This window comes from Nomascus leucogenys, chromosome 11 (genome assembly GCF_006542625.1).
Source record: "Nomascus leucogenys isolate Asia chromosome 11, Asia_NLE_v1, whole genome shotgun sequence".
Lineage (NCBI taxonomy): Eukaryota > Metazoa > Chordata > Mammalia > Primates > Hylobatidae > Nomascus > Nomascus leucogenys.
Window position 1 is genome coordinate 70,932,955 of NC_044391.1, and position 12,405 is coordinate 70,945,359.

Consider the following 12,405-nt stretch of genomic DNA (forward strand, 5'->3'; position numbering starts at 1 on the left):
CTTCAGCCTCCCAAAGTGCCGGGATTACAGTCATAAGCCATCGTGCCCAGCGAGAATCCTGTATTTTTGATGGTCTTGTCAAATCTGTGAGGGTGTTGGGAGGACAATGTGATATATATATTTAAAGGTATATTTTTTATTTTTAAAGGTGTATATATACACCTTTAAAAACCTCAGTGGACTTTGTAAATAAAGTGGAAACTAGAATTCTGTGAACATTTAGAATGTTGAAGGCCAGGCACGTGAGCCAAGAAATTGTTTGCCTACAGATTTTTCTTTCTTTCATTGTCTGCCAGGAGGGTTACATAAGCCTGTCTTCAGTACCACCAAATCCCCCAGTAAAAGGAACACAGACAAATAATGAAAAGTCAAAAGCTCCAAGTGGAAGTTCAATTGTCTTTATTTTTCTTATACAGATTCAGAGAAGTAAAAACCAGTACCAAACTCCAGGTAAAATGGTTTGATCTGATCGATTTGGCTGCATACTTTCGGTACGCATAACATTCTAAACTTAAAATAGAAATTTTTATATTACAAAACGTAGAAGTAAAATTTTAAAAAGTTAAAGTACTAGCACATATGTGTTAGGGAAATGGTCTCTGTCAATTGCCCATTTTCCCTATTAAATTAACCTATTATTTCCTTTTTTTAACAGCTTATTTTTTTCATGAAAGTTGTACTTTGAGAAGTTACTTTCTAATTACGTCATGAGAACACAACTTGTAATTAGGAACACTTCTGTCACTCTAGATCACTTCTTCTGCAGAGAGCTTTTCAACCAAGTTGGCATCAACCAGCACAATAAAGTTTTCACTGTTTTACCTGTTTCCTGTATATGGTGTAATCAGTGAAAGAAATGACATTTCACATCCTAAATAATATGGTGAAACACTGTCTAAAAATTACTTAGATTTAACAGAATTGCAATTAAGTTTTGACAATGTATTTACTTCAAGACGATGTATTTTATCAGGAAAAAGTATCTTGAAAGAAAGATCTCTGAAATTATTTTTCATTTGATATACCTTTTCTGTGACAAAATTTTGGGGTGAAATGATGATGTTTACTGATTGATTTAGTACTAAAAAGACTAGTACTAAGAAGACTAAAGACAGTTGTCTTATAATAAGAAATATAGTATAAATAGCACCTTATCAAGAATTCTGCAGGGGTTTTAACACTTACAATAATAGGAAATAGCCATTAAAAAGTTGCTCTAACTTTAAATTTCTAACTTTAGTGTTCTTTAACAAAGACCATATTTTGTGGCCTTAAAAACAAAAAATTATGTCTGGCTTTATCTGTTAGTAAACACAAAGGGTCCATATTTTATTCTGAAAAAATATTTATTATATTCATTCATAAATGTTCTAACTAATTTAACTAAAAAAATCTTCTAGTATTTTTTAATGCCACAAGCTTACTAGAAAATTACTTCTAAAAATTGGTAATATAAATCATCAATGACTTAACTACTTTAAAAAAGAGGGGTATCTGTTTCTCTTACATTTAATAACCTGAAAATGAGTCTATAAAAATATTTTTTAAAAATACAGTAACACTGCTGAGTTTTGTTAGGTCCCTTGTTTTTTAATTTTTTATTTATTTATTTAGTTTTTTAGCAAGAATGTACAATTCTTTTTGCAATTTTTTGCTAACAAAAGACAAAAAGAAATAGTGCTCCCTTCAATTTAGTAGCAATAAAATCATCTACCTTCATCTCTCTCAGAGGGCTTAGGGAGAGTGAAAGGAATTAGAGGAACATAAACCATGGGGCCTTCAGGAAAAAGAAGTCACTTCATAGTGATGGAGGCAACAGCAGGCTACACTCTTGTCTGCCTGCATGCTCAGCATCAGCATGCCCTGCCCCTCCTCCTCCCACATAAGGTGCACCAAAGCCTTCTTTTCTTCTACAACAGAGTCTTGCGGTATAAAGGTGGCAACAGAAAATTGTTGCTTTGTCCTTTTGGGGCATCTCTTGCATCTCCTGCTTGTTTTGCTTTTGGGGTACTATAACTTGTCTCTTTCCATTTCACAACTAGTATCCTTTCCACGATATTCCATAACTTCGCTACTTCATCTCTGACCTTTTCACTTGCCTCCTTTCCAACATGATCCAATGTACTCTGTACATGTATATTCCAGTAGATCAAAAGGAATCTTATTTAAGATCCCCAACAAATAAATCCCCCATGGAAATTGAAAGTGTCCTCTCAGAGACTCAAATTATTAAAGTCTTTCAAAAAAGATTAGATTCATAGATTATAAATAATATTAGTTCAAAATATTAAACAGTTGAGGACTTCATTGGCAATGCAGGCAGACTGCATGCCAGTTGAACATGATGCTCTCTCAGTCCTTAAAAGCTAATTAAAAATGGTTTTGGTTACATAAGAGGTATTGAATACATATTTCATGCCTTTTTATACCAACTGTAGCAAACAGGGTTAGGATAATATACTTAGGAATCAATTTTACTGAATTCAGAAACATTTATCTCCACCATACACCCTCAAAGGGCATTTTTTTTTTACACGTCAGTCAGAGATCTGCTTCATCCTTCAGTTTCATAGATAGAATTATTTTAAACACTTGAAATCTAGAAAGCAAACCTAACAAGGCTTCAGAATTTAAAAAGCAACAGCTCACTGTGTGTGGTGTGCTATCAGGTTGAAATCTATGTTGTCCTGATGTTTTCAGAGTTATTTCAAAAGACAAAAATACAGTTGCCACTGATTTATCAAAAACATTTGGCTGCCTTTTGTCATCAGCTACAAAATTACAGTGCTTTATAAAACAAACATCAAGGCCGGGCGCGGTGGCTCACCCCAGTAATCCCAGCACTTTGGGAGGCCGAGATGGGTGGATCACCTGAGATCAGGAGTTTGAGACCAGCCTGACCATTATGGTGAAACCCCGTCTCACTAAAAATACAAAAAATTAGCTGGACGTGGTGGCAGGCGCCTGTAATCCCAGCTACTCGGGAGGCTAAAACAGGAGAATCGCTTGAACCCGGAAGGCAGAGGTTGCAGTGAGCCGAGATCATGCCATTGCATTCCAGCCTGGGCAACAAGAGCAAAACTCCATCTCAAAAACAAACAAACAACAACAAGAAAAAAGAAACCCATCAAATTCTAAGCTGCAATTTTTTAAATCCCAAGTTGTAATATTTCAAAAACTTTTGTTTGAATAAAATGCTCATTATTAGTACCAAACTGGTCTCTTTCACAAGATCTGTAGTGTAAGAACTGTGACTAATGCTGCTGCTGCTGTTTTCCCGCTGGAGGGACTAAGTTGTCCAGATGCTCTGCAGTAAAATAACGAAAGATAAGCTACAATAGGACTGTGTGCCTTTGTAAATACAGACTAATAAGAGCCATCAGAGCCAGCATGGATTCAAAATTACATTGTATTCCATACAGTAGAATTTTACTATCCATACAATGATTTTTAAAGCTCAAGTTAAATAGTTTTTAAAGCATTTGGTACTACTGTCATCAATACAGTTTTTGAAACTGTAAATCAGGTCGAATTTTGTGCACATTTCCTGGACCAAGATGCCTTCAGAAGTAACTGCCTGTGGTCAGCTTTTTATGGTTTAAAATCAATTGGTGTATACATTTCAATTAACACCCATACAGCTTAGCCATGGGGCAGCAGAGAAGAAAGAGAAAAGTATTCTGCATAATCAATCCTGCAGACACAATTCTGTATAATCTGTCACAAGAATGCAGGCTTGCAGAAAATGAAAATAGAATATTTATTTATGTTTAACTTAAGTTACTCTCAATCGAAACCAGGCAATGATTAAACTGGCAACATAAAAAGCAGGGAGCACGAGTCATGGAGGTGGAAAGTGGTGCACCTGCAGACTTGCTCTGCTCCATCACTTTTTCCAAGAGGCCCAGGAAATGTAAGGTCATGGCTACATCCAAGTTACAATGGTAGTGATTACAGCCAGGTTAGAAAGGGCTCACTTTTGTTCAGAGCAGACTCTACATCATTGAAGAGGGGGATCAGGTCTTCAGATTCCAAAGTTCCTAAGTCAACATTTGTTCCTGGAAGACAGTCAAGGAAATCAGGGAAACGGGTCTGTTGGGGGTTGATGTTCATGGGTGTCTGTCCTGCGTTTTCTCCTATAACAAAATGAAAAGAAACCATTTTAATTCCTTCTTTTTGGCTCTTGAAGGAGGAACAGTTCAAGTATTTACACAACCCTCACCTTCATGTCTTCAACTACCACATTATTGACCCTTATTCACAAGAGGTACAGAGATGTGGAAGAAATCAGAAATTATTTCTGGATAGGTGTGGTCCAGAATGGAAAAGGCCAAGGAGATAAGAAAGGAGCATGTGAAAGGCACTGTGGATCTGATCTATGATCTGTGCCTTCCCATGACAAAGGTGTGAAGAGTAGAGAGGCCCTGTCTGTAATAAACACCTTATTACAGAACTATAATCTACAGGTTTCATTGTAAGCTTATGTTTACCCATACCATTTTTATGTTCAAAGAGAATGGTGTGAAGCTTCTTTTAACCAGGTTATTAAAAAGTTGTCTTCATTGATGGCTTTACGCATCATTTATAAAGGCAGTTCTGCAGACGTTCTCCCTCTTTCTGTAATACCTACACCCTACAACTATCTACCTTTCTCACAAGCATATGAGCCACAATGCATACGAGCATGTTAAGGCTTTGAGTCTTAGAGTAAAGAAATCTTTTGTTTTCTTTAAACCACTATTTCCTAAACCCATTTAATCACCTAAATCTATTTTGGCAGTATGTGTATTCTAATAAAACTGAAGTTCTACAGAACACAGGTGAGAAAATGCTGTACTAGAGGAAAAGTAGGTGTCTGGGATATGACATGAAGAATATAGGATCTTTATGTGTAATAGTATGGGACAGAATGCACTACTGACTTTTGTCATTAGATCGAGCTTTGTGGCTGTGTAAGCTTAGACACACTTAACTTGCCTGATTCTCAGTTTACCCATCTAGAAATTGGGATTATAAGCTCCTTCTACAAAAGTTGGAGTAAAGTGCCATATAGTGTCTGCCACATATCCATGGCTCTGGGTGTCATTGATATATACAAAGTTATATACACACAAAAATATAATAAATGTTGATTGTCCTGAGAGAAAGAAAAACCTAGGTCTTCAGCCACTATTAATTACACAATATCAAAACAACAGGTTAATTCAAACAGTCCCAAACAATTTTCTGAAGAGATAATATCTACTTCAAAAATTGAGAAGCATTGATAACTAAGGCCAGCTTCCACCATAACGTCATTTTTTAAAAACTTGTTAAATTATCTTTTGTGTGTTACAAGTGCAGTAGCCTTCCTGAAAAGTGTGTAGGGAAGTTTCACTATTTTAAGCAAAACTGCAGAAAGTTCACTTTCGCAATCTATGTTTTCCAAGGAGAAAAGTTATATCCTTCCAAACGATGAAGCAACCATCATCCAATCTGGATTTTGGTGATAGCAAAACACAATGGCTTTTCTAGAAGTCACAAAATATCAATGACTCCTGGTCAATATTTTACAGTATTTTCATTGCAAAGGGTAGTAATCTGAAAAATTAAATCAAATTCAACAATATGACTTCAATATAGTGTTACTGATATTGAAAAATAACATAAAATAAAAAACAAAACCCAAAATAAGTTTCTTCTACTTACTAGAGTGTAACAGATAAAAATGAGGCTTTAAAAAGTATCTAAAAAACTATCTGATCTAAGGTGCTGGATGTCTTTTTTTCTCTTCATCTCCAGTTAGAATCATTCATTTTTACTAATTTCCCATTTTAACTTTCAAATACTCAATAATATAATTTTTAGCCAAGCAAAATCTCTGTTTTAAAGAATTCCTAGGCCGGGTGTGGTGGCTCATGCCTATAATCCCAGCACTTCGGGAGGCCGAGGTGGGTGGATCACCGGAGGTCAGGAGTTCAAGAACAGCCTTGCCAACATGGTGAAACCCTGTCTCTACTAAAAATACAAAAAACAAACAAACAAAAAAACAGTGCCAGGCATGGTGGCGCACCCCTGTAATCCCAGCTACTCAGGAGGCTGAGGCCCAAGACTCGTTTAAATCCAGGAGGTAAAGGTTGCAATGAGCTGAGATCACACCACTGCACTCCAGCCTGGGTGACAGAATGAGACCCTGCCTCAAAAAAAAAAAATTCCTCTTATCCTTTCTTCTCAGGATGGAAGGCATGAGAATACTGGCTAAGCTTCTTCATTAAAGTTAACAATCTTAAAATAGAAGCAGCTCTGTAATCTCATAGTCATCTTTTTGGTCTTTGCAGTTTATCCACTTAAAAAGTGGAAGAGACAAACACAAGGCAATTCTTTTTTATTTTATTTATTTATTTATTTATTTATTTTTTGAGATGGAGTTTCGCTCTTGCTGCCCAGGCTGGAGTGCAATGGCACAATCTCGGCTCACCACAACCTCCGCCTCCTGGGTTCAAGTGATTCTCTTGCCTCAGCCTCCCGAGTGGCTGGGATTACAGGCATGTGCCACCACGCCCAGCTAGTGTTGTATTCTTAGTAGACACAAGATTTCTCCATGTTGGTCAGGCTGGTCTTGAACTCCCATCCTCAGATGATCCACCCACCTCGGCCTACCAAAGTGCTGAGATTACAGGCGTGAAACACCGTGCCCAGCCACAAGGCAATTCTTAAAAGGGTGTGATTACTGCAGAATATTCTGGAAGGATGGATGATTTCCCAGCCTTTGCTCGTGTTATTCCCTTTACTGGATCTTTGCACCAAGCCTAGCTGTTGTTTCCATGTATGTTTTGCAAATGGAGTGCTCAGCTGCCTCGTTTCCCTTCAGCATGTGGCCAGCGCGTGGTCCACAGGCCTGACGGATCTTTTCCAGCCACACTTGAGCTCTGCCTGCCCCCACAGCTTTCCTCATCTTGCTACTGTATAATTACATTTCTCCCCTTGAGAAGATTTATGTCCAGTTCCTACAAAGACTTCACAGAGGTGGCCCCACACTCAATGAGCTGATTCTCACTTAACCAGGTTAACTTGGCACTCTGACATTATCAAGTCCATCGTGTGCATGACATCAGCCTTCTTACTTCTTGAGAAGAGCACTTTGAGCTGGTCTCTGTGATCTCATGACTCCTCACAACTCTGCCGTGAGCATATCACTCCGGCTTTACGGGTGAGAAATCTGAGGCTCACGGAGGTTATGCAACTTACCCAAAGGTGCTACTAGGAATGGAGAAGCAAGGACTCATATCAGGCTGCCTGTTGGCTAAAACTATGTCCTTTTCAGGACATAATTTAATTCCACATTATGGCTTCAAAATAAACACTCCCTACTTACCCACTTGAAGTTATTTTAAAGAGACATAGAGTAGAATCCATCCTCTTTTTATGGTTTTGTTTTTTCTGAATGTCAAACTTAGATTTAGATCTCCTGAGCTTTTCCCCTTAACTTTGCTTTTTATCCTTACTGGCTTCCCAGTGTTTAGAAGATGAAAGTAAAGAATTATTAAACATAGGAAGGAGCCACTTCCTAAGGCTATTCCAAAGATAGCAAAATAAATCTCACACTCAAAAAGCAGAGAGAGAGATAAAGGTGGCAGGGGGTGGTGGTGGGGGAAGAACTGAAGTAATAAACTGAAGAACAGTAAAACAATCAGTGCAAACTATTCCTGTGTGACTCCTCACAAGACAGTCTTTGCAATCTTCTCAATGCAAAGATGACAACCTACACGAAAGACGCTGGGGGAGCAGCTTTAATGTACTGCATTTGTAAGACACCTGGCTATGAGTTTGACTCTTGATCTTTCCAACAATTTAGATACACAACACAAAGAGGAGACATCTAAGAGTAGAGTGTAAAAAACTACAGGCACTATGGCAAACACTTTGGGGGAAGCAATTTTTTATTTTCAACACAAAACAATTGCTTTCATCAATGATAATGGAGAAGGAACTTTCATGAATAACTCCAAATAGTGGACACCCTGGGTGTCATTTATTTTTGGTTCTAGAATATCTTCTTAGAGTTTATGACTTTCATAATTAAGTCTAGGTAAGGCTAATAAGACTAACTTCAGGCCAGGCGTGGTGGCTCACGCTTGTAATCCCAGCACTTTGGGAGGCCGAGGTGGGCGAATCACAAGGTCAGGAGATCGAGACCACGGTGAAACCCTGTCTCTACTAAAAAATACAAAAAAATTAGCTGGGCGTGGTGGCGGGCGCCTGTAGTCCCAGCTACTAGGAGAGGCTGAGGCAGGAGAATGGCGCCACTGCACTCCAGCCTGGGCGACAGAGCGAGACTCCGTCTCAAAAAAAAAAAAAAAAAAAACTAACTTCAGTTTCTGCCATTGGAAGTCCTTGAGAAAAGGAGAAAAAGAAAGGTAATCGGGAAGCCTGGTGAGGCTGGACCTGAAGGATGCACAGGCTGGGGACAAGGTAAAAGTAACCCTGACTCTCTTCTCTTTAATTCCTGAGGGAGGATGTCGTTACCATGTTGGAACTTGGAAGTGACAATTTTGAATCCTCTGAGTTGCTCAACATTCCAAATACCCACTGCCAATTGCTTTTCAAATGCAGTGAATGACATGAAAAAAATTGGATACTGGAATTATAAACCAGTGTCACTTTCCAGGAGAAAGGGTGGCCCATATATTACAACTAAAAACTAGAATAATAAATACCCCACTGTGGAAGCATGGCAAAGCAAACAGTGGTGTCTTGACGCAATCGTGAGGAAGGGACTATATGGAGCAAAGATGAATTAAAAAACAAAACAAAACATAGAATTTAAAATCCTGTGCCCAGATGTAAAACTATACTTGTATAATCTATGAGGAAGGGGCTACAGTTTATTAATAGTGCCTGGGGGTTCAGTGGCTTTTCAGTTGTTATTTTATGTTGTTGTTGAGATTGAGTGTTTCTGGTTGGATTTTAAAATTGAGATGACCGTACTCGCTCTGGCAGCACTTATACTAAAACTGGAATGATTAGCATGGCCCCTGCATGAGAATGACATGTAAATTCATGAAGCATTCCATTTTTTTTTCAACATTTTTACAGACACTGGGGACTACTGGGAGTGGGGTGGAACAAGGGGTGAAAAACAAACTATTGGGTACTATGCTCACTACCTGGGTGACGAGAGCAATCGTATCCCAAACCCCAGCATCACATAACCATGTAGCAAACCTGCACATGTACCCCCAAATATAAAATAAAAGTTGAAATTATAAAAATAAAATAAAAGATAAAATTGAGATGACCGAAGAGATCATTTAAAAAACACAAACCCACTGTAAGTGCTTGCAGGCTTTGCTCCTACCTGTATCCATCTCATCCACATTGCTGAGGAAGTCCTCCGGAGTTGTGGGGACACTGTAGCACCCTAACCCCAGGCCACTGTCAGTGCTCTGCTCTCTCGAATGATATGGCCCTCTGCAAAGCAAAAGATGAAGAAACTTCAATATGAGCCCACTAAATAAATCTCAAAATTAAAACACAGTCACAAAAGCTCTAAACTAGTGTAGTTGTGCCATTCTGCCCAACTTTCCAGGTTAGGGAGGAAAGAAAGCTTTAATTTTGAAATACATACCCTCATGAAAATGAAAGTAATCATGTGTGGCCATTCACAGTAAATTGACACTGATTTCCTTTTCACCTCAAAATAACCATTTGAACACTCTTCAACATACAGATTATGACACCATTTATGTGAAACTTTAAAAAAAAACAAAAACAATGTTGAATATTTCTTATGGACACATACACTAACAGGCAGTAAGAGGTATAAAAGTCTGTGTGATGGACACACGCCAGTTTCTGAATAGTGGCTACCACTGGGGACAGAAGGGAAAAGAAATGAGATTTCAGTGGCGTGGGGGACGGATTCAAATATTAATTGTAATATTTTATTTGTTAAAAAGTAAGATTAAATTAAAATATGGCAAATCTGGGTAGTGGGTACATGGGTAATTCATGTTATTCTTTGTACTTCTCTGTTTTTCAAACACTTTAAAATCAACAATTAAAAACCTTCATTACTTATTATTTCAGCTACTATTTGTTTTTATCTCTATCTTTAATAATGTTCATAATTGTATTGTTTGTTTGCCAGACATCTCTGCAAGGGCAGAATAAAAGGCAGAGGAAATACAGAATTGCCCTTTTTATTTGATTTAAAGACTACTTCTGCTCATGAAGATATTTCTGGCTAAATTCTCTTTCCCTTTTGCTCCTTTGTTTTAATTACTTTTTAAATTGTGAAATTATTTTAAACTCACATAGAAGACGCAACAAGAGTACAGAGAGTTCCCATGTACCCTTCACCAGCTTCCCCAGTGATAACATCTTACATAACCACAGTGCAATTACCAAAACCAGAAATCTGACACTGTAGAATATTATTTACTAAACTATAGATCTTATTCACATTTCACCCTGAACATCATCTCTCTTTTTTTTTTTTGAGACGGAGTTTCACTCTTGTTGCCGAGGCTGGAGTGCAATGGTGCAATCTCAGCTCACGGCAACCTCCTCCTCCCGGGTTCAAGCAATTCTCAGCCTCCTGAGTAGCTGGGATTACAGGCATGCACCACCACGCCCTGCTAATTTTGTATTTTTAGTAAAGACAGGGTTTCTCCATGTTGGTCAGGCTGGTCTCGAACTCCCGACCTCAGGTGATTCACCAGCCTCGGCCTCCCAAAGTGCTGGGATTACAGGCATGAGCCACCGTGCCTGGCCGAACATAATCTCTTAATTGTTCTGTTCTCAATTTGCCATATGGCATGCTTTTATCCCCTGTTGGTTACATAAAACCAGAAGATTCTTCCAAGTATAAGTACTAGACAACACTATCATGTTTAAAAATATAAGTTCATGCCCATTTTCAAATTCTTGACTAGGGGTCTACTCTACGTCCTATCGCCAATTTTTTAATTTGGAAATTTTTTAACAGGCAGATGATTTCCCCTGCTTTTCTTTTTTCTGCCAGCTCCTCCCACTTCCTCCCTTTATCCTCACCCTCAACCCTCAAGCTCCCCACCTCTTCCCAATGTAAACAAAGATCCTATTACAGTCTAGATCACGTAATAAAGAGAATAAAAATAAGTGGCCCCCAAATATTAACTTACCCATTGAGGAAAGGATCTGAGCTATTATTAGTGATGGATCTCATGTCTGGGGTCATCGTGGGTGGGTTGACAGCAGGCTGAACTGGGGCAAGAGTCTCAGCTTCCATGGGGAGCTGTCGACAGAGGGCAGCTTCCTACAGTCAGAGTGGGAAGCAAGAGTCATGCACTCATTGTCACAAGGCATGGAGCAAAGTGTACTTCACATCAAAACTTTTCACCAAATACAAAGCACCGTGTATTTACTCCCAGCAAGTCAAAATCACCAGGCAACCATTAGTATTCTTCCTCTGAAGAAAGTCTTACAGACATAAGTCACTTCACATTCACAAAGTTAATGGGAAGCTCAGCTATTATTTGACCTAAGGGCACTTAATGTTGCAATCATCCCACCCATGCAATTATTTAAACACCCAAATCATAGAAAGGCCTCTCAAAACACTTTGTCAGAGACAAGGTTATTTCTATCTCAGTTTCTCAAACCAAATCTACATCAATCAAAGCAATCAGAATCCTCTGGACTATAAAGTACATTCAGGTCTTTGCCACTTACAGGCCAGTAAAACTGTGGAATTACAGAGTCCAGGCTCTACATTAAGTTGCATCTGGCAGTTTTATGTTTACAGACAGGAAAGCAAAACAATGAGTTGAAAGTTTACTTTAAAAAGTCAATCAGTGGCTGGGGTGGTGGCTCACGTCCATAATCCCAGCACTTTGGGAGGTCGAGGTGGGCAGATCACTGGAGCCCACAAGTTCGAGATCAGCCTGGGCAACAGGGTGAAACCCTGTTTCTACAAAAAATACAAAAATTAGCTGGGTGTGTTGCTTCTTGGGAGGCTGAGGTAGGAGGAGCCCCGTGTCTGGGAGGTTGAGACTAAAGTGAGCAGAGATCACGCCACTGTACTCCAGCCTGGGTGACAGAGTGAGACACTGTCTCAAAAAAAAAAAAAAAAGTCAATCTATTTGACTAGTTTGTTGACTAAAATGCTGAAGGTTGGGGAACCATGTAGATCCAATCCAAATCCCACAGACAAGTAACTGTTTCACAGCATATGGATTTCATTAGCAGAAACAAATAATACAAGCATTATTTTATAAAAGCTAGCATTACGTTGCCAAGAAGAGTCAATCCAAAAGGCTACAAATTTACTGACTGCAATTACTTTCTCTAGGTATAATCTCCAGGAGTCTCTGCATTTTGACAAACATAACCAGACATCAAATTCCTTTCAAATTTGCTGATGTTTCCAGAGAATACTTTTGT

General features: G+C 38.6%; 1 protein-coding gene and 1 pseudogene across 3 annotated transcripts in view; one reads left to right on the forward strand and one right to left on the reverse strand.

Moving 5' to 3' along the window:
- Window positions 1–382: 382 nt before the first annotated feature.
- Window positions 383–12,405, reverse strand: part of WWTR1 (WW domain containing transcription regulator 1) — a 210,551-nt gene continuing 198,528 nt past the window's right edge. For all 3 annotated transcript variants that reach the window (XM_030822703.1, XM_030822702.1, XM_003256265.4), the window contains exons 5-7: window positions 11,145–11,278; window positions 9,338–9,450; window positions 383–4,136 (exon numbers count right to left, since the gene is read on the reverse strand). In XM_030822703.1, coding sequence (XP_030678563.1) covers window positions 3,952–4,136; window positions 9,338–9,450; window positions 11,145–11,278 — 432 coding nt within the window. In that variant the 3' untranslated portion in view covers window positions 383–3,951. The remainder of the gene's footprint in view (window positions 4,137–9,337; window positions 9,451–11,144; window positions 11,279–12,405) is intronic.
- LOC115837385 lies at window positions 8,964–9,059 on the forward strand (annotated as a pseudogene).